Here is a 21,246-nt window from a genome sequence, read left to right on the forward strand (position 1 = left end):
AGAGATGACTGCATATCATAGAGTGTCTGGGTAGATACAGGTTTTGTGGGTCCCTGGAATTTTGCATGTGTACTGCATGCAAATTTCCATTTGCAATTTTGGATTTTAATTCTTGAGCTGACTCATCTGGCATCAAATCTACTTATGAATTAAATCACAGAATCTTTAAGTGAGACAGGAACTAACCTTAAAACATGTATTTCACCAAAAAGACATGACTAGAATTTACTGATCTATTTCCTTAAAAATGAGTGATTTGTGACTTTCGTTTGATTTTATGAGCAAGTTATGACACCTTTTCCATTTTTTCAAGAATTTGTAGAAAGGTTTAGATCTCTCTCCCTCCCTCCCTCCTTTCCCCCCACCCCCACCATGACTGTTAGATCATGGTAGTAAAGAATCCATGTTACTGGATTTCTGACAGCTAGCTTTTGTCTTTTGCATTAGTGGTTGCTCCCTGTTATAGTAGACCATAGGAAGACTACAAAGAAAAGGTTATTACCGCCAGTTTTGTGGAGTGCTTGTGACCTCCTGTCACTGATCTGTAAGTCTGTATTAAGCATCTATAAAGCAGTTTATTGGATATACCTCAAAACTTGATGGATTTTGGATGTGGAGGGCCTTCCGCAAGTCTCTAATCATTTTGCTGTTTTCTGAGAGTCTCTCACCTTTTGTTCTCTCCATAGTAATGCAGGGTATCCTGGCTGGGTCAAATTGATGGCTGTGCCCAAACTGATGTCCTGTCTGGATGGTTTAATGTCTTTTCTGGACATGAATTTTGTGGCAGCATGAGAGTTAGGTTAGCTCATATTAGCTGTTGGAAACTTCCTCTTTTCTTGAGCATCACCTTTAATTTCTAGATAGCAATAAATAGTGCTAAACGATCTTTCTGATGAGTTTTGTTGTATAACAGTAGTGGCCATTTCTATGGACCAGCCTAATCTTTCCCCTTTTGGCTGCGGGTTATAAACATGTTGAAAAATGTTGAAATGCTTCACTGACTCAATTTCTGATGCAACATACTGACTTCTGTTATCTTTTAGTTTTCTGCTGGCACTGAAATCTCCCAAGTTGTTGGTAATCTCATTATCTCCCTTGTCATTTCAATCGGGAGTTTTGTAGTTAAACATCTCAATCTGCCTAAATGCCAATCAGCTGTCCCAAAGAAGTGTTTGCTGTTGTCACAGACTATTTTCTCTAAAGAATATCCTGAAGTCCATTTTTTGTTTGTTTCTCCCTTTGCTTCAGTGATCTTTGATATCAGTGAGATGCTCTGTGACAATAGTGAACATTTTTTCCAACACGGTTCAACATGAATATCAATTCAGTTTCTCCACTTAGGAACTCTGTTGCATACCTGACACTGAAGTTCCTACTTGATCCAACTGGCTGTCCAGCATACACAGGACCTGACCATAATCCTTCTGTTTGGGAAGAAAATTAACTGCATCTGTTCCCTGTTGTTGTTCTGTTTCACTGTATGCAATAAGATGCAGTGCAACCTGAGACGTTCCTTTCTTGGAATTTTCATTTCAGCCTTGCTGTTGCCACAGAAGAGTTATATTTCTTAGTGTCAGTATGTTCCACTTCCTACCAAATTTGTCTTGTTACAGGTTTTCAGACTGTTGTACATGCAGAAGTGCACAACTATAGCCAGTGCCATAGCTTCTCCATTTTCCTCATTGCTTAGAAGATGACCAGTCTTAGGCGTGACACTTCTGTCTGCAGTATTTCTCAAGAGTGTTTATTTACTTCCGTAATCATGTTCTGTCAGTTTTAATAAGATCTGTGATTGCTTATTTGTCCCGACAGGCTTGACAGTAGACTTTGAATAGGATTCAGTTGACTGTACTAGTGCTGTTTGCAACATTTTAAGTTATCCTGTCTGGTCTTCAGCTGCCACTCAGCTGAGTGGTTTAGCTCACCCTAAAATAGATGCTTACTTGCTGATCACCTGGAATAACTCTCTGAGATCCACTGACTATTGACTTATGCATTTTGTTTAAATGCCTACATTAGTGCCATTTCAGATATCATGGTTTATCAGAACATGATGCCACATGCAGTGTCAAATGGATCAACATGGCATTGATTATTAGGGAATCTATATAGCTTCATGGTGAAAAGAAGTCTACAAGATGATACAGTTTACAGCTCAACTGTCTAATCTTTTCTGTTTGCTTTTAATGTACTTTTCCTATGTAGTAATTCAAATGGGATGATGAGCTGGTTGGTGTTTGAAGTGGCTGAAAGATATTATGAGTACAGATTTTTGCTATGTTAAATAGCCTACTTGATTTTTTTTTAAATACCTTTCTGCCTCCACTCGGGCAACTTCTCACTGGTCATATATAGGAGTTAGCAGGGGAAATGGTTCTTGCTTTTCTATGGAGTGTTACTCTGTGTTACAAAAATAACTTTTGTATTTTCTGAAAATGTGATATGATTTAATGTTCTGCCCTGGCTTTCTCTACCCTTCCTTATTTCATTTTGGGTCCTTGCAGAGACAAATGTGAGGTAACGGGATCATCATCCTGTCTGCTCCTGCAGAGAACTAGGCAGCATGGGGGCACAGTTGAGAATGGGTATTGGTGACATTCCCTAAAAGTGTGAATGACAGTCTTGTAGGTTGAATGGTAAATCTGACATGAAGCCAAATTTAATTTAGTAGCTGTATTCCTACTGGCATAGCGAAGTTAACTTGCCTTGCAAAAATTTTTATATTCTTTTATTTTCTATTGCATTCAAAAAGCAGAAGCAGCTAGTTTTAAGTAACTATAGCAGGAAGTCATTCCTGAGAGGATTGGTGTAGTGCTGAGCAAGTAGGTGAATTCTGTGTTACCCCTGCAGCCCTCTGAATTTGAGCATTAGTCTATAATGCTCTCAATTTACCTTCCTATTTGTGTATTTTTTTGTTATCTTTGGTTGTAAATTATTTTATCAAACTAACCAAAATAATACAGCTACCTTTTTTATTATTATTATTATTATGTTTTGGGAAAGATAGTAAAGTATAGTATCAAGTAAAGTTTTTCAGGTCTTTACTTACTATAATGTATTACTTGGACTGTTGCTATGTCTAGAATTTCCAGTGAGATTGAGAATCCCTTGTGTAAGGCAATGGTTTTTTTTTTGTTTGTTTGTTTTTAAATCTGTTTTTGAAAATTAAGTCACTGGGGATGAGGTACAAGTTTTTATGTGGAACAATGTAAAGGAGCTGAATTTGAGTGTATGATTTGACAGTAAAGCTAAGCCGATTAGTGAGAGCTGCAAGGGCTAATTCCTTGCTCCCACGCCTGGTCATGAGTCTTGTGCCCTCCCCGTACAAACAGGGACTCTCTCGTCTTCCTCCTACCTGCCTGTGAGCTGGTTCAGTGAGGTAAATTAACAGGAAGACATTAGCGTTTTGCCTTGGGAGAGGGATGAGATGGTCCTTTACTGTGGCAGCGAGTCATTAGGTCAGTTTGGCTGTTGTCAAACCACATCCAGTAAGGTGGAAACCAAGCAGTTGGTGGAGAAACAAATGGGAGTATAGACAAGAGCAGAGGCTAACAGTAATGCCTGCAGACTTCTGTGTACACAGACTGCATGCAGAGTTTGTCAATTTTGCATATTTAAAATGTATAAACAGGACAAATTTTGTTAGTATTGCTAGATAGCCATCTGCTCACTGTTGCTTTAAGTCATGCTCTTGCTAAATTGTTACTTTGTGGCTACCTCATTATTTGATTTTATGGAAGGGGAAAGATTGAATTAACAGCTGCCGTGAAGGTAAATGCAGAGCTGTGTGTTTTTTATCATCCCAAACAAGCTGCTAGATCTAACAATACCACAGTAAAAAGAAAAACTATGAACCTTAGGACTTACAAGTAGTACTTTAGACATATATATATGTTAATACAAAAATACTGTAAATAAGTAATGGCACACGAATACACCTTACCTTTGGAAGTTTTGTATACCTTTAAGTGAGCAAATAAATTAATATAAAGAGAATAGAGAGTTTAATAGATGTTTAAGGCTAAAAACAAAACCAAGGCCTCCTTAGTGAGAAAACTGTTAACCATGTTGGTGTGCTATGATTTGTGACTTTTGGAAAAAGAATCACATTAATAAGCTACAGGCCAAAGTAGGAGTTGGTCTTAGAAAAAATGTTGATATGTTGCCTACTTAGACATTGCCCACAGTCCGTGCTGCTGTTCCTGTACCTTTCAATATTTTCATTAATGATGTAGATGATAGAATAAGCAGTACACTTATTAAATTTGTAGATGTTATAAAGCAGGATTGGAGGAGACTGTAAACAGAACATAAGGTTATATATGTTTATGGACTTGCTGCTATTTGTAGACTAAAACAAAACATAGCATTGTAACTGCCTAATTTTGCAGAACCTAGAATCAATAATATGATACTGTAGTGAAAATTAGGCACCGTATTAGAATGCATAAATGGAATTATTGGGTATATAAGAAAAAAGATATATCAAGTAATCTATTTTTACTCAGCAGTGGCTGGCCCTCAGTTGCTAGTTTTTTTAAAGCACTTCACGAATAACTACTGTGTTATTTGTTATGTACTTCTCAGCATTTCTAGTACTAGTGATATATGTATTAGTGATAATCTAATTATTTTTTCTAATGATAATCATTAAAAAAAATAGAAGCAATTCTTAATGTTGTGTGGGGCATTTTTAGCATGGCACAGGGATAGTCACGTCTGTTAAAAATGTTTTGTAGCTATAAATATAAGTAAACTAATGTTGTATTTCCCAACTTTCAAGACTCATGAATTGAATATTTAATAGTAATATTTTCACTCTGTTTAGTGAAATCTGTAGAATTGCCTATATACGAAATGCTATCAAATGCAGAAATGCCTGCTGTAGGATTTCTATATACCTATGCAAATTGGAGTAAAAGAAGAAAAATGTTGCTGCATTTTAGAAGTCAACATAAGCTTTTAAATACAAATTTTTTAAAATTGCAGCATTGTAGTTTATAGACTTGTGTGCTGAAAACTAATATCGTTGCTCTGCTGGGTCAGTATGATAGTTGGTGACTTTATAAAGAAACAAAACCAGTAGTCGGCAGCTGAACCATAAAGATTCCTAACAAATGTCCATGTAACTATCATTTAACATAAGGAAAAACTCTAGCAGATGTTGTGATATAACAGTTTAATAGCTATGAGTTCAGTTAGCCATTTGAAATGAGGTGGAGGTTATCCTAAACCCAGTCATAATATCTTTAGAAATTATCTTTTCTGACTATTCCAAATTTTACAAAAGTCAAAATAATTTTATATCTTCTATTTAACTGTATTCATTTCTGAACAGCTTAATAAAATCTCTTTCCCTGTGAGTCCTACTTTTTTTGAGTAGTAAATAATTTTATGCTTGTGGTTGGACTCAAAATGTTCTTTTTTCTTTATTCCTAAAATATTATGAGACTGGCATATACAAAACATGTAATGAAAAAATTTAGCATATAAGTTTCCTCCCCATTTTTTTCATGACATGATAGATTTTTCCTTGGTGATGTGAAAATCTCATTACAGTACTGTATCAACTGTGTTCTCACCGTTCTCTCTATATTAATATATTTTATAGGATTGATTACAAAATACCTCCACATCTCATGTGCTTAAGAGCTAGTCCCTACGCTTATATTTACTTTCTGGTCATCACTGTTTATGCCAATAATTTACAAAGTAGTTATCCATTATTGTAGGACTTCTTCAGCTTTAGAAATACAACAAAATTAATTAAAGAAACAAGTTCCAACTGCTAATATGTTAGAATTTTATTCTGATTTCATAGTTTAATTTCTTCAATGCTTTAATACAAAGAATATCTTGTTTTTCTCCTAAACTTCATCTTTATCAAACTCATAGTTTATCCTTAATAAAAAAGGATCATTCTTATAATTTACCCCTTTAGAACAATTTATCCCTTTAGCTATTAATGTACTTCATAATAACCAAATCAAACCATGAGTTTTAGCTTGTTCTAATTTCTTGGAAAGAAAAATAAACGTTCAAAGTGCTAGAAACTAAAAAGACGTTTTACAACTGTCAGGGCCCGAGAATATGCCTTTCATAGTATCTCATACAGTGTAACGTGAATGATGCCTTTCCTGTACTTGCCATTATGAGCCAAAATGCTGTAAATACTCCCATGGGTTTCTTAAACTTTAAATATTTTGATAATATTTTATGATAATGCTATAAATATTTTGATAATGTTTAATTATTTATGTTAGTTTCATTTTAAAAAAGGTGTTTAATAAAAATGGACTGATTTTGTCATCATTTCCAGTGATATTTATCATTAAGAAACTTTTCAAATTCATTCTGATTCATGCCAGTATATTTAAATTCAAAATTAAACACATACAGTACCAAAGAAGCCTATAGTCATACACTTACTCGGTCTCTTAGTTATGCTTCTCTGACAGTACTGCTATATTATATGATATTTTCTGTTAAGTAACAGTAGTATTTTTACAGTCTCAAGTTAGTAGATATTTTGATTTTATAGAATATTTGAACATGTCTCAGCTGACTACGTACATGTTTTTAAAATCTGTCACTGGTATGTTTTACTTACCCATTTTATGGAAGGGCAAATGATTGCATCTCAGTTTCGTTGTTTATTGTTTTACTTTTATCTTTCTAGAGATTTAAATCAAGAGTCTTTGCTCTCTCCTGTGTATTAAAAATTGCATTCCAACCTGAACTTCTTCCTCAAAGCACAGATTCACAGTAATAGAGTTCATCATTTTAATTATAACAAGCTGAACTGTACTAAAGTAGTTGTACTGTATGCTTTGGTTTTATTTGGAGTTTTAATACAAAAATACCATCCATTTAAGTGTAGCTACTGGGATATTTAGCAGATTATTTTGGCAGCCAGAAATACTGATGTGATCAAAACCCAAAATGTTTTTATATAGTTGTATTTGTTTCAATAAGTCCTCAATTGCTTTTTCAGGTATTGGATAGGATTTTTCCTCAGGAGACCCCAGCAAAGAGCTTTGGTGGTTAAGGCACTCCAGGTGCTGGAGGACGACTAGTCTCGTCCTCTTCTGCCTTGGGCAGAGAGACTGGGCTTTGTGCCAGGAAAGGTCCAGGGGCACCGAGCTTTGGCTTCTCTGGAGTCTCTCTGTCCACCCTGAGTGAATCATGTAATGCGTATGAGGCTTAAGAAACACTGTGTACATCTGTATTGTTAGATAAAATAGACCCTTTGGTCTTGAGGCCCAAAGAAGCTGCCTAAGGCTTTCCCGTGTCCCCCACGCCTGAGACTGAGGTTGGCTCTGTCCAAGCCTCTCCTGATTTGCCTGGGATGCCTGCTGTCCTCTCCACCATCCCGGCTGTTCCCTGCAAGGATTTGGCAGGAGCCAAAGCTATGCCAGGGAGCCTAGTCTCCTTGGAAGAGTGCGAAGGAGCCATGTCCTGGCCCTGTTTTGTATACTAGTATAGAGTTAGCCAGAGAACCTGTGTTGATAATAAAGAAACCCGCCTGGGAGATGGAGAGAGATGATTGGTGTCTGGCATAGTCTGGGTGAATACTTCAGGCACTGGATTACATGCTAGAATAGGAAATCTATGATACCCTTCTGGTAATTTGTACAAGGATAGAAGTTTTTCCCCTGTTGACTGGAAGCAGCAATAATTTTTCAGAATTTCTCAAAGTTTTTCTTTTTCTCTTACGTTATCTCTTTTCTAGTTTGAAAATAGGTGGAATAATTAGGGATTTTCTTTAATGGCCTTGTTTGTCATTTTGTGTGCATCTTATTGTAAAAAACTGTGCCAAAAGTTTTCTACCGCAATTTTTTGTGAAGGTGTCCGCTTATACAGAAGCTGACAAGTGCTAATCTGACCTGCGGAAGAATTATATGGAATTTTGTTCTAGAATAATCATTCTTCCTGCTCTATTTTAGACAAGGTTATCCTGTAGTTAAGCAAAAGAACTTAAACTCAGGAAGTATGGGTTCTACTTTAGTCATATTCTTTGGCTGTGGGCTTATAGCTCTTTTTCTGTTCTAATTCTGCTTGTAATTAATGTTTGCGGGAGAATGACACTTATGAATAGTTTTGTGACCCATGCGTGAAAGATCCAGTAGCAAAAAAAGGTGTCGTTAAGTGCTTTCACTTGACATTCAAAATGCAAAGGTGCCCTGCTCATGATTACTTGTTTATTGCAGTAATAGACAATGGCACAAGTTAAGATGCAGACTACAGCAAACCTCTCTGGACCTACTATGTCTCCTATGGTGCTACCCCTACCAGTAACGACGACAGCTACACTGGGTCTGCAGTCCTCAATGAATGGATCCATTTCTGAATCAGCTGCCAGCTGTAGCAGCCCTACTGCTGGCCTTGTGGATCCTACGCCTTCTAGCAACTCACCAGGTAAGTTGGTCCAGGTATATTTTCTTTGTTGTTCAAATGAATCTTTTTGATGACTTGTTAATTAAAAAAAAAAAAAAAAAAAAAAAAAAGATTTTTTTAAAGGGGACTAAATTAAAGAAAGAAAATCCCGTAAAAATATTTTGGTTAAATAGACTGCTTACTAAACTAAATTTCTTAACTGAGGTCAGTTTTACAGTGAAGTGTTGGTAAATGATATAAAAGCCCAGAAAGAACACGCCTTTTTTTGTCAGATTCTGATTGTATCTTTTATAGAGAAGTTTTAGTAGTGCAGGAAGGCCTCCAAGTGTATTTCTCTTCCCTAGAACAGAATGTCTTCAGACTGCTTGGCAGTATTTGGTGTTTCCTTTGTGGCCTAATAAATGCTGTAGTTCCTATGCTCAACTGGGTATGAAATACAGATCTGTTTTCCTAAAAAGTTAAGCAAGTAGTGAAAGTTTTTGCTAGGGATAAATACACATAATCTGAAAGAAATAAATAATAAAAGGATAAAAAAATACTAAGACTGTAAACATCAAGTAAATAATCTGTTAAAAAAAAAACAGAGCAAAATCCTTAAAAAGGTGTGGAGAGGTGTTCCTTGGGAGTTACTCTGAGGGTGAATAATAATTACGGGAAAAATGTAAAGCATTGGGAAGAAGGAGGGAAAAGTAAACGAGGACCACAGGATTTCATCTGCTGTATTTATCTGGGTACCAGTATGCTACCCACCATTTCAAAATGTTTAGACATCATTGTAAAAAATAGTTAATTTCTGAAACCAGTACACTACTGACAATAAACTTCAGTAATGTAGAAAATGTAGCATGTGTCCTCCTACATTACCATCTTTTATAAAGACATTTTGAAAAGAAAATCTGTCTTTTTTTATTGCGTGTAGTTGAAATGATCATGATAAAATGCATATTCTCAAATGATTAATCTGTAAATGGCATTTAAACATTGTGTTTAGCATATTTGCAAAAATTGTTTTTTAGCCAAAGTATTTTCCTTTATAAGCATACTACTGCTTTTGCAAAGTTTTGGAAAGTTGTGAAGAATACATTTCTCCACAAAAACTTTACAGACTCTTTGTTTACAGCTCCTCTCCAAGATAACATGGCAAACCCCAAAGAGAAAACTCCAATGTGTCTGGTAAATGAGTTAGCCCGTTTCAATAGAATTCAACCCCAGTATAAGCTTCTGAATGAAAGAGGGCCTGCTCATGCCAAGGTAAGGTCACAGTTCCAGGTTATGAGCCATACCTTAAATTCTGAACAGATAATGTCATGGTCCGGGCAAGTGCATTTGTCAAACACAATCACATTTCTAGTGTAAGGCATTTCTTTTCTTTATTTTGCTTTATTTTTGTTACACTTTTTCTGAAAATATTTCTGTATTTTTGTTGGAGCCCCATAGATCATTTTGTACCTTACTTTGACTTCCATGTTTGAGTTTATATTTGTTGGTCCCTACAAAGACCTCACTAAAGGTCTTTTCAGAGCATCATGACCCTTTCTTAATCATCATGGAGTTCACTTTTAAGCTACATGAATCCTTCTCCTTAGACACTATTGGGCTAGTTTCTATCATTTTTAAAGTACTTGTTGATATTATTTTGTGTCCATAGGTTGATTATTGATACCATATATTTGGATCTTGTGTTACAGGGCACAAACTGTGTTATTGCTCTTTTGCTGAATTCTTAAAATTCATGCAGTCTTTTTTTTTTTGCAAAGGCTCCCTGTGATACTAAAACTCCAGAAATGATCATAACATTAAAGTTTCTAGTAAGCTGACAATTAATTCTTACCAGTTCTCATATCTGTTTGGCTGTCCAGCCTCATTTCATAAGTATGTAGTAGCCATGATTTCAGGTGACGGGGGACACAGAGGGATAGTCTCATGAAAATCATTTTCAGATTTCCTTTTAAACTTCCTTGCTAGTTAGGAGCAGTCTGGGGAAGGGGAAAAAGGCCTGAAAAGTACCCAGAGAGAAAATGGTATAATTGATAACTTATTTATAGGAAGTATTTCAAGAGGGAAGAAATTGAATAAAACAGTAGGATCTGCACTGCAGATTAGTAACAGGTTTGACTAGTAGTTAGCTGTTCTCTTTGCAGTTGGCCCTTGTTTCTCTATTGAACATTGTCAGCTAGTACAGAGCTGATGCAAAATACTGTGATTCTGATTTGACTGTTTTTCATGCATACTTTATACTGGTGGAAATGATATCACCATGTGCAGGGCCACTGAGAATTAGCAGGCTTTTTGTATCCTTCCTAAGGAATGGAGATTGAGGCACTCTTCCCCTTTCTGGAAGTGTTCACCACTGCATGATAATCATCTTGGTTGCTTTTAGGTTATGACATGTTAAATCTGTTGCATGTTCCTTGATTTTTTCATTGTTGTGCTACTTATTTATTATACTACTGTTGTTCCATTACTGTGAAGCTGGAGGTGCTTCGGTTATGCAGAAAGGTGTGTTTTAAGCTGTTCATATTCCTCATCATTAAAGGCATTTGAATTACATTACATTGGTATTATACTTTAAATTCTTTAAATTTATTAATTGGTATTATACTTTAAATTTAAGAGCTCAGAACTGCTTAAGGATTAAAATACAGCTCAGATACTTGTTAGCTTAAAAATAACAATGTGTATGTAACTGAAGTGAGCCTTCGTTGGCTGTACTTTTGAGAGCTGTGTTTTCTGGGGGATTCTTCATTTTTCAGTTTTTCAGTTTACCTTTTCTTACTGTTCTAATTATATTCATGGTGCTCTGAATAATATTATGTGCTCTACAGACTAGTTGTTATTCAGAAGAATATTAAGTCTAATTTTGACCTGTGCAGCAAATGAGGATAACAAAAAAGAGAAGGGAAGGGAATGAATAAGAACAAGAGTAGGAGCATGCATATCTTTGACCTGTGGAAGGCAGTGATATAGAAGGTATTCTGACCATGTTAGCTGTTTTGTATGTGTTGCTAGTTACATGATGATATACTTGAAGTTGTGTAAAACAGACCTAAGTCCCTGTCCTAGAAAGGATGATAAAAAGGATGTAATGCTGTTGCTGTTAGCCACTGAAGACGTGTTCCTTAGTATTTTTCACTTCTGTGTTTTTGTTCCTATCCACTAGTGATTTTCATAATTTTGAGAGAAGTAATCTACAAGACAACTGTCTGTGTCATGACTACAAATGCTAGTAAATTTTTATATCCCTTTTTCTAGGTGTCTTTGACAAATAAGTTCTGAGGATTTTGATCAAATGGGAAGCTGATAACAGTGGAGTTGTTAGAGAAGTGGCACTTAGTGACAATGTAGCTATGATTTCTAGAAGACTGCCCTCTAAATGGATTTTTCATCAGAAAAAGAATTAGAAAACCTTTGTTAGCATAAACTGCATTTTGAAGGGTATTAGTCAACCTGGTCATTGGTTACATGCGTTTGTGTCAGTAGCATCTCAGGAGATAAACTGAAGAGAAATGATGGCAAAAGAAACTACGTAGTATCACAAAGAAAAGGAAAAGTGTGAAGGGACTAGCACTTCAAAAGACTTGGATGGAAGAGGGAAGGTTCTATATGCAGAAAAAGTGAGGAGGAAAGAATAACCAGAGCTAAGGGAGACTGACCTTACAAAAACAGTGGAGTGAAGGAGTACAAAGTGTGATAGCGTTTGCATTTCTGGTCTCTGGCCATCATGTAATTAGATTAGACTTAAGGAATAAAAACTTCCTCATAAAATTAGTGAGAAATGCTTACCAAACTGTAGCAAAATTGTCAGCTTGGGTCTTCCAGAATTTGAATATTTCATTTGTTAGTTTAGACTTTTTTTAGCCAGTTTTATTCCTTTAATTAAATTCTCACCGATGTTTTTTTTTTAAAGCAGGTTTTTGCCAGATGGGCTAAGTGAGAAGGTTAGTGCTCCAGCTCTAGAAATTTGCTGAGTAAAACCTTTACTGTCTTGAATTCCTGTAGATTACCTTAGGAACTAGGAAGAGAGTTGTAAACAGGTAGATAAGTAGCCATTACTGATGGTATTTTTATTGAAATTCAAGATTACTCCTCTCTTATAATACTATACTGATATTTTCTTGCAGAATATGAATAAACTGCAGATTCAGAAATCAAGTTTTAGTTCAGTTAAGAATAAAGATGTATGTTTATGATAATTATATAATTACGGGTATTTATTTATAATTCCTAGATTGCATTCAAGTGAGGGTAGTGTTCAATAGAATGCAAAATTAAAGGACAATTTCTCTCTTGCCCCTTATCCATGAGGAAATTGTCATGACAGCGTGAAAAAATAAAATGACAACAGGAACTGTGATCCTGGGACTTCCATTGTGATTCTGAAAAATAGATTAGGCCAAAATTCAAGCTTGCAATTAAGATGAAAGTATGTATTTATAGAATTCAGTTTCTTACAGAGCTGTGTTTGGAGATGCGTATGTATTTGTGTTCAAATGCTTATTTGTGAATATATGCTATATAAAAATATAGGTGCAGGCAGATTTCAAAATTCCCTATCATGCCTAACTCTAGACACCTGGTCCTGGCTTTAGCAAATTTAACTGCCTTTAAAATGTATAGAGCAAATAAGTGTCCAAATGAAAATTTTGCCTTCTGTACTACTCACACTGATAAGTAGATTTTTTTTGCCTCAAAGTTAGTTGGTTTTTTTGTTTTTGTTTTTGTTTTTTTTTTATTTAAGTATGTCTTAGCTTACCATGTCCATCTTACTATTAAGCCTTCTCTAACATATGTGGGACTGATACTTGGAAAAGAGATTGAATTCTTAACAACATCGGAGTAAAAAAGATTGTTAGGTGCTCAAATCTAAATGGAACATGAACATACACAACAGGTGTACTCTATTTAATATCTTAACACAGCATAGATACTTCTTGGAATTTTTAAATATATACAGTTTCACCAGGAGTCAGTTTTCTGACCTGTGAAATATTACAGTTCCTGTCTTCACTATAGAGTCCACATTAAAGAACTAAAATTTCTTTTGAAAGGATAATATTTTTTTTAATTCTTTCATACTTTATATTGGTTGTTGTGACTCTGCTTAACAATATGTGCTATTTTCAGAAATCAGACTGTAGTAGAAGCCCTTTCACTGTGTAAAAATATTTGGACCAAATTCCCCACTGTTTTGAAGAGTATGCAGTCATTTATATTCACTTAGACTTGTTATAAAACTACATTCTCTTTTTTTGAGGCATGCAACACCTGTTTTCTACAGGTAAAAATGACTAAACTTGTTCAAATATGTGAAGAAATGTGATCTTAAATGACACACGCATATGATCTTCTAGGAGCAAAGAACCAGTTTACCCTTGATTTGACTAGTACTCTCTTCTTTGATGAGAGATGTAACATTATGCTAATTTACTGTGTCATTTAAAGAGCCAAATGTTGCCCGCTGTAAGAATCGGATGTGTTATCTCAGAGTTGAATTCAGTATAATGAAAAGGGAGCACAGTTTGTCTTCAGGCACGTAAGTTCTTACATAGATTGGTCTAACTCACAGTGATAATCTTGCCAGTGTTTACCTGTTCTTTGTCTTTGAAGATGTTCACAGTGCAGCTGACTCTTGGAGAGCAGACGTGGGAAGCTGAAGGAAGCAGTATTAAAAAGGCCCAACATGCTGCTGCTAGCAAAGCATTGAATGAAACTACCCTTCCCAAACCAACTCCTAGACCACCCAAAAATAATGTTAATAATAATCCAGGTATGACATTTTCCTGCACATAATAAATTTTATTCTAGTGTTGGAATATTAGTCTACTAACAGATAACTTTAACTAGATATAGGTAGATTTGGCAGGTGAGAATCAATACAGCTGTCTTACAGATGTGATAGTATAATTAAGAACCTACAGTAAGTTTGCACAATAGAATTTAATACAACATACCTAAAACAGTTGAACTATAAGTGAATTGATTGATTATTTACGTAAGAATTGGCTATATACAAAATGATTGTATGTGATTGACAGTAAATAACCGACAAAACTAGATTGAACTAGCCATAGTAAAATACGGAATTTTTCAAAGTTATTTTAGCTGATTTTACAGTGAAAGGGCCAAATTTTCCCCAGTCCACTCTTGTAAAATTACATCTTTGGTATAAATAAAAGGATTCGACATGGTAACTTTGACAGATTATTCCTTGCTTAATGGATTTTACTTTGTAGCAATTTAAAATAAGCTAGCAAACAGCTTAGAATCTTTATTGTTTGAAAAATTGAAAAAACACATTGGAGTCTAGCTTCCTTCATTTTGAGATGTTACCTGTCAGTTGTCTTCTGTGCATGCAACACCTTTTGAGGTACATAGTCATGTGATCAGTGATTTTATGTCTTGTTTGATGAAATAAAGAAATATTTTTATTTCTAATTTTATTTCACCCAAATACAAAAGCAAGCTGATGAGCAAAAATTTCATCCTTTCCATTTTCCTTTTTTATCTTCCTTTTTCCCTCTTTTTCCCCTCTCCCCTCCTTCTTTAAAGTTTCTTTAAACCATTTTCATAACGAGGATTCATTCTGCAGTAAACTTTTCCATGTAGGCAAAGAACTAGACAGACTTTCCTCTAGAGCATCTCAATATTATCCTGAGCATTAGCTGTTAGGAGTTGTTTGAAAGTAATATTATAGCATTCTCTTGCTACTTTGGGAGTCAATACATTGCTTCTCTGGCCACAGGACCCTGGTTTTACCCTGTTTCCTTTTGTAGTCAGTGTGACTTCTGCTGTTAAAAGGCAGCAGAGTCAGATCTTTATAGCAGAAGAATCCTATGTTTGATTCTAGGCATTGCAGCACATCCCTGAGCTTTCAGATGTTTTTTTGCTTTTGTCATGCTTTTAAAGGGAAAAGTTGATAACAAAAGAAATACACTTTAAAAGTGTTTTGATTAAAAGATGCATCACAGAACACTAATTTGCTTTAAGATAGATTAATTGTACATGCGCAAGTAGTTTGTAATCAACTACTATTTTTATTTTTATTATGTTGTTGAATTCAGTCATTTTTTGCTCAGGAAAATATCAGAATTATGGTTGATGGATGCTTTTACCTCAGTATAAAAACTTTCATCATTTGGTGTATGAAGGCTCAGTGGCAGACTGCACGTTCATCATAGCCATTTTAAGGCTAGATTCCTGTTTGAGAATATATTAACTACTTTTTATTGGAATGCATTTATGCATTTAGCTCATTTAGGAGTTCTCTTACAACAGCAGAGGAGGGAATGCCATAACTGAACAATCTTTTTCATGAATAAATATAAATGTGGTATATTAAAATAATTAAAATCTTTTAAATTATTTTCCTTTTTAAAAAAGGCATTTACACATTTTAGACACTATGTCAGTGGGAAAAAGTGGGGTTGGTTTTCTTTCTTGTATTCTGTCACCAGTAGATGGCTGTACTTGCACTAATTTCCAGTATTTACACTTCTAGTTTGTTAGATCATTCCAGTTCATTAGTTTTTAGTCATAAATTTTCTAGTCTTGTTTCAATAACTCTTTGCTTTATTTGTGTTTTTATTTAATGGTATTCTGTAGGAAGAAACATTACACTTTTAAACTTCAGTTTCCAAAGTTATCACTGTATATCACAAGCACTCTGGAAAGATGAATAACCAATTCAGATGACTTTTTCATTCTTCTGTGAACATTAATCTACTCAAATTGCAAAGAGAATACACTAGGATGACTATTTAAATATTATTTTACATTACTTGTGATTAAGTTGGCATCTGTATTCTCATCTTACAGGAAAACAGAGACAATGTAGTAGTTAGAGCAAAAAAACCATGCAGGTGTATTGCAGCTCTCTCTTCTTTAGCAATACTGTATGAGTGTTTTGCAGGATTTATGTTTTAAGTGTCGTACATGTATTCTTATCTTTTTTCCAGGCAGTATAACTCCAACAGTGGAGCTGAATGGTCTGGCTATGAAAAGAGGAGAGCCTGCCATCTACAGGCCATTAGATCCAAAGCCAATCCCTAATTATAGAGCAAATTATAATTTTCGGGGCATGTACAATCAGAGGTTTGTACGTTTTTTCTATTCTAGTTCATTCTGAATCTAAATGTAAGTTGTACCTAATGTAACAATCTATGTATTATTTGTAACCCCAAAAAGGTTCTTTCTCTAGAATAGTTTTTTTTTTTTTTTTTTTTTTTTTTCCCCTCTCCCATTTTTCCTTATTTTCCCTGGAGGAACTATTTCAGGTGAGCTCTTTTGAATGTGGGTGAAAATTCAAATGATTCAAAGTGTATTCTGTAAAATGAGAAAAAAGACAAAAACTGGTCAAGAACTTCCAAAAAATGTTTTCACTTAATAATACCGTATTCTTATAAGAGACTTGCTTAATGGATTTCCTGTGAATTTTTATACACTTGGTAATTGTCAAAAAAAATACGGTGACACATCCTGAAGAAGTGTTTTCATTCAAAATTATTCTTCTATTAGGAGTTGAATTTATAGTAATGCTTAAAAAGATAAGAAACTTGAAATGAAAATGCAGCATTTCGTAATTGTCTAAGGAAAATGTTTCTGGTGACTTCATCTAATTTTACTTTCTTCACAGGTTTTTAAATCATAATAACTTTTTGATTTGGGCATTTCATTCTGATTTTGTTTAGAAATGATACCTAGAACTATATATAAAAAAAATCTTGACAAGAAAACTGTTTCATAACACTGCAGAACATGACTGTATTACTTGTTTTATATTTCTAGTCACTGCTGACTAGAGTCTCCACCTACATATGTGATGGTTTAGGTTGCTGGCTATGGCGCTTGAAATAAGTTTTGTTAATATTTAGAGCTCCTACACTTAGACAAATTGTTTTTATAAAGAGATTAGTTTGACTAGGCAAGGCTGAAAAAAATACAATCTTGCAAAAAACAACCTGTGGAATTCCAGAATCTGGACTGACTTACTGAATGCCTTCATCAAAGCAGAACCCCAAAACACGTAGTAGTTGCTAGCCTTTAGGATGTTCTTTCTTTCATTGGAAATAAGTAGTACATCAAACACAGCCTCTAAGGTTATTTCTTTTTTTGGGCATTGTTCTCATGTTAGGGTAAAGTGGTACATGAGCTTTGATTTCTCTAGGTGCATGAGGTAGCAAGATATTTGATTTTTCTATTCGCATAATGAAGAGAGTGAAACAGAAGGCCAGAATCTTTGCATGCCAGCTTCACTGTACTTATTTGAGTGCATAGCCCGTGCAAGAATGTTAATGATTTACTGTGGATAGTAAATTACTAAATAACTATAGCTGACTGTTAAATAACTGTATAAATCTGTATATATACATACAGTCCACCCCCGCATGCATGCATGTTAACTCACTAATACTAAAGAGGAAACAATAGTGGTACCGCATAGTAATATTTTTGTAACTACTCCTATGTTGGAAATGATTGTTTATCACTTCTTGCCTGCCCTTATCAGAGATACATTTGAAGACAGATTGTAGCTCTGTTGTAGTAGTAAGTTAAGTCCCACATGTGAAGCACACGTTGAAGAATTATATTATGTTCTAGTAGCATGTTAGATTTATTACTTTTTAAAATAACTTATTGCCACATTGTAGGCAGCATTCATTTGCTGATTTTTAGCAATAGTGTAGTGGAATGGAAGTGCTAGAGTTGCCAAGTAAATACAGACTTCATGGACTATTTAAAAATACGATTTGAAAAATAATGTAGGTAATATGCTGCAGTCAATATCTTTTGTTTTCATCAGTTTCTGACAGTAGATTGAGGAAATAGCTTTGATATTAAATAGTTACTAAATCTGCTAAATAAGTTGGAAGCTGTTTTTTTTCTTTTATATTGTGACTATATTCTCATTACTAATCTCTGTTTAAAAAATGTGTTTTCCAACTAGATGAAGATTAGAAAATTCTGTTAGGAACTTTGATTCTGGCAAGATTAATGACTTTAGGGGAAAAAAAAGAAGAGCATGAAGTTCACTGCAGGGCATCTCTTTAGACCAGTGAAGTCTAGTGTTTCAAGTGGCACAAAAGATCCTTTTCAGTAACTCATGGAAATGTGGTCTAAGAGCTGCTATTTGCATGCAAAGTTGAGAGCTAGCTTCCATGTCAGCCTAAGATAATTTACGTTTAGGTGACTGTGATTTCTCTCCCTCCCTCTGTCCTCAGCCTTGGGTCCTTGTAGTATTCCTGGCTACAGCACTGAAACTGAGCTACTCAAAAATGAATTATTATTTTAGTTGGGGGAGAAGAAGAGAGGAGTTGCTTTCTGACTAACATTGTTCTTAAACAGCCCTTCACCTAGGGCAGGACTGTGTGTTTGGAAGCTGAGGGCAGTTAAGCCTGTGAAGGACTACACTCCCGTATGCTGTAGAGCATATTTATATGGGTGATGTGTTGCACAGAGAATGCTGAAACTGTTTTACCTGCACAAAGATGTATTTGCTGGGTCGATAGTTGATGGTATATGTTGACACTGAAGGTGAAAGTTACCTAAAAGTAGAAAAGGGAGGAGGGGGAAAAAAAGGCAAAAGAATGGGAAAATTGCAAGGCCTGCTTGGAAGGGAAGTGATGGGGTCTCCAAGAAGAGCGTCGTCTTCTGGGCATTCTCTCCCACGCAGCAGGTATTCCCCCATAATACTTTTCTCATAGTAATTCTGTATTTTTCTTATCAGGACATGTGCAAACTCCATCTTGATTTTCCTGCTTATGATGCTGTTAGTGTTGGTTAGAGCATGCTTTGATCAGGGCAGATATTGAAAGCTGACTGCTACCTAAGCTTTGTGTGTGCATATTATTGGGCTCCCTAACGTGTACCAAATACTACAGCCAAGGGGTAGGAAAGGGAGAGAGGAAAGAAGGGGTACAGGACATTACGGATACAACAGTATCAGCAATACTGGGGTTTGCATGTATAAGGCCACAGTAATAACAGCATGAGAAAAATGGCGAGGGAACATGGGAAAGTACTGCTAGAAAAGCTTTGGGAAACACTGGCAGGGCTGCTTGAGTTATGGAGGTTACGGAGCTCCAAGACCTGCAAAGGCAGGCTACAGAACTGCAAATAGAAAGCCCTTCCCAATGCACAGGGTAAGGCATTTAAGGGAGTGTGCCACTGGTGAGAGCAGCCCTGGGTAATCCATTCCTGTGCTAAGGAAGGAAGTGCAGGGACAAGTTTGGTCCCTCTCAAGGATGGTTAAGTAGGGAAAATGCGGTCCAACTTGGGAGTGGATGAGGTTTGGATGTGTTGACCTGGCTTTTCACTCAAGCTAACAAGCACAGTACTTACTAGGTTGGTAACAGCATTGGGCCATTGTCATTGTACTGCATCTCGCACTGAGCTGATGCAGTCTTCATGGTGCTATGCTGAATCATGTGACTTTATCAGCTTAGATCTTTGATAGGCTGGGTGTCTGTATACAGCAGTTCATTTCACAATACAGCTGCACCTTTAAAACTGTTTCATTTCTGTCTAGTGAAATATTTTCATGGAGTCTTCTCTAGGCTTTCTTTATTCAAGTAGAATCCATACAAGTCTAGTTGCTAGGGCTTGATGTTTGCTGATAAAGCAAAGCTCTTAGAAACAGCTATCTACCCTGAATCCATCCATGTTAGATAGGTTTTACTTAATTCAGAGTTCATTACTGAAGGAGATTATAATTAAAGGAGAAATTTTTTGACACTCAAATTTCCCTGGTTGTGCATTAGCCTTTGGAAGCCTTACAAGTTTGATCTTGAATTTTGAACAATTTTGTAACCAAGATGTGTGAGGACCTTTCAGTTCAAATAATACACATTACAGGAAAACTGATGATGGTAAATTGCATTTTAAAAGGCTTCTTTTTTTCTATATGAATAGTTCTTTTCAATTCTAACTGAAAATAAAATATCATATTATAAAACCAGCCAGCACTCATTGGGGACAAGGCAAGCTAACGAACTGACTCTAAGGAATTAAGTGCTAATGTTTTCGGGAACAATTTTTTTTAACTGTTTTGAGTTGTATCCTTTGTGTTTGTCAGCACACTGTTTGGCGCAGTTCAGTAGAACTGGCAGGCTACTCAGAAGAGGGCAAGCTCTGAAACAGTAGGTTAAATCTGAGTAATATTGGCAGAACTGAGGATGAAATCTGTGTATACTACTCATATCTGTAGCTAGTGCTAGAGCAAATATTCCCTCACATCCCTGAGTATGCAGTTGGCTTAAACTGTGTAGCAAAAAAAAAAAAAAAAAAAAAAAAACATGGCTGTTTAATTTGAACAGTTTAAAAATAAAAAAGGTCTCAGTTCTGACCACATAGTCATCCAGCTTGCCTTGTCTACACTGAGTGCTGGTTGGTTTTATAACAAGATATTTTGTTTTCAGTTGGAATTGAAAAGAGTCATTCTTGGAGTTTAATTATCCTGCAAGATTTTCAGTTATAGAATGTCTATAAGTGACAAAAGTGACATGATATCTTACAAGCTTAACCAAACCATGTGCTTTCAGCCAAGAAATAAAACCACTAGAAAATGAACACCAGCTTTTGATATTCTAGTAGTGTCAAAGGAATTGCAGATTTTCACTCCTGTCTTTTGGGAGAATTCAGAAATTACTTGCTTTTATGTAAGAATTCCTTAAAATTGTCTCACCACAATTTAGAGATCTTGAAAAACCTTTATTAAAAAAAAACTTTCAAAATTAAAAACACTTGTTAAGTGTCGGAACAAAGAAAATACAAAATAATGACAAGCTGAAGGATGGGAGTAAAATAATTAAAGGAGATTCTTTCTTGTTTTTGAAGAATTTGATATGGTGTGAT

The 21,246-nt window shown here is 35.4% G+C and overlaps 1 protein-coding gene across 5 annotated transcripts in view; it reads left to right on the forward strand.

Moving 5' to 3' along the window:
* STAU2 (staufen double-stranded RNA binding protein 2) overlaps window positions 1-21,246 on the forward strand; it is a 170,956-nt gene that overhangs the window by 9,579 nt on the left and 140,131 nt on the right. For all 5 annotated transcript variants that reach the window (XM_062570279.1, XM_062570280.1, XM_062570276.1 and 2 more), the window contains exons 2-5: window positions 8,211-8,418; window positions 9,518-9,648; window positions 14,005-14,164; window positions 16,353-16,488. In XM_062570279.1, coding sequence (XP_062426263.1) covers window positions 8,220-8,418; window positions 9,518-9,648; window positions 14,005-14,164; window positions 16,353-16,488 — 626 coding nt within the window. In that variant the 5' untranslated portion in view covers window positions 8,211-8,219. The remainder of the gene's footprint in view (window positions 1-8,210; window positions 8,419-9,517; window positions 9,649-14,004; window positions 14,165-16,352; window positions 16,489-21,246) is intronic.

The sequence above is a fragment of the Rhea pennata genome, chromosome 2 (assembly GCF_028389875.1).
Source record: "Rhea pennata isolate bPtePen1 chromosome 2, bPtePen1.pri, whole genome shotgun sequence".
Classification (NCBI taxonomy): domain Eukaryota; kingdom Metazoa; phylum Chordata; class Aves; order Rheiformes; family Rheidae; genus Rhea; species Rhea pennata.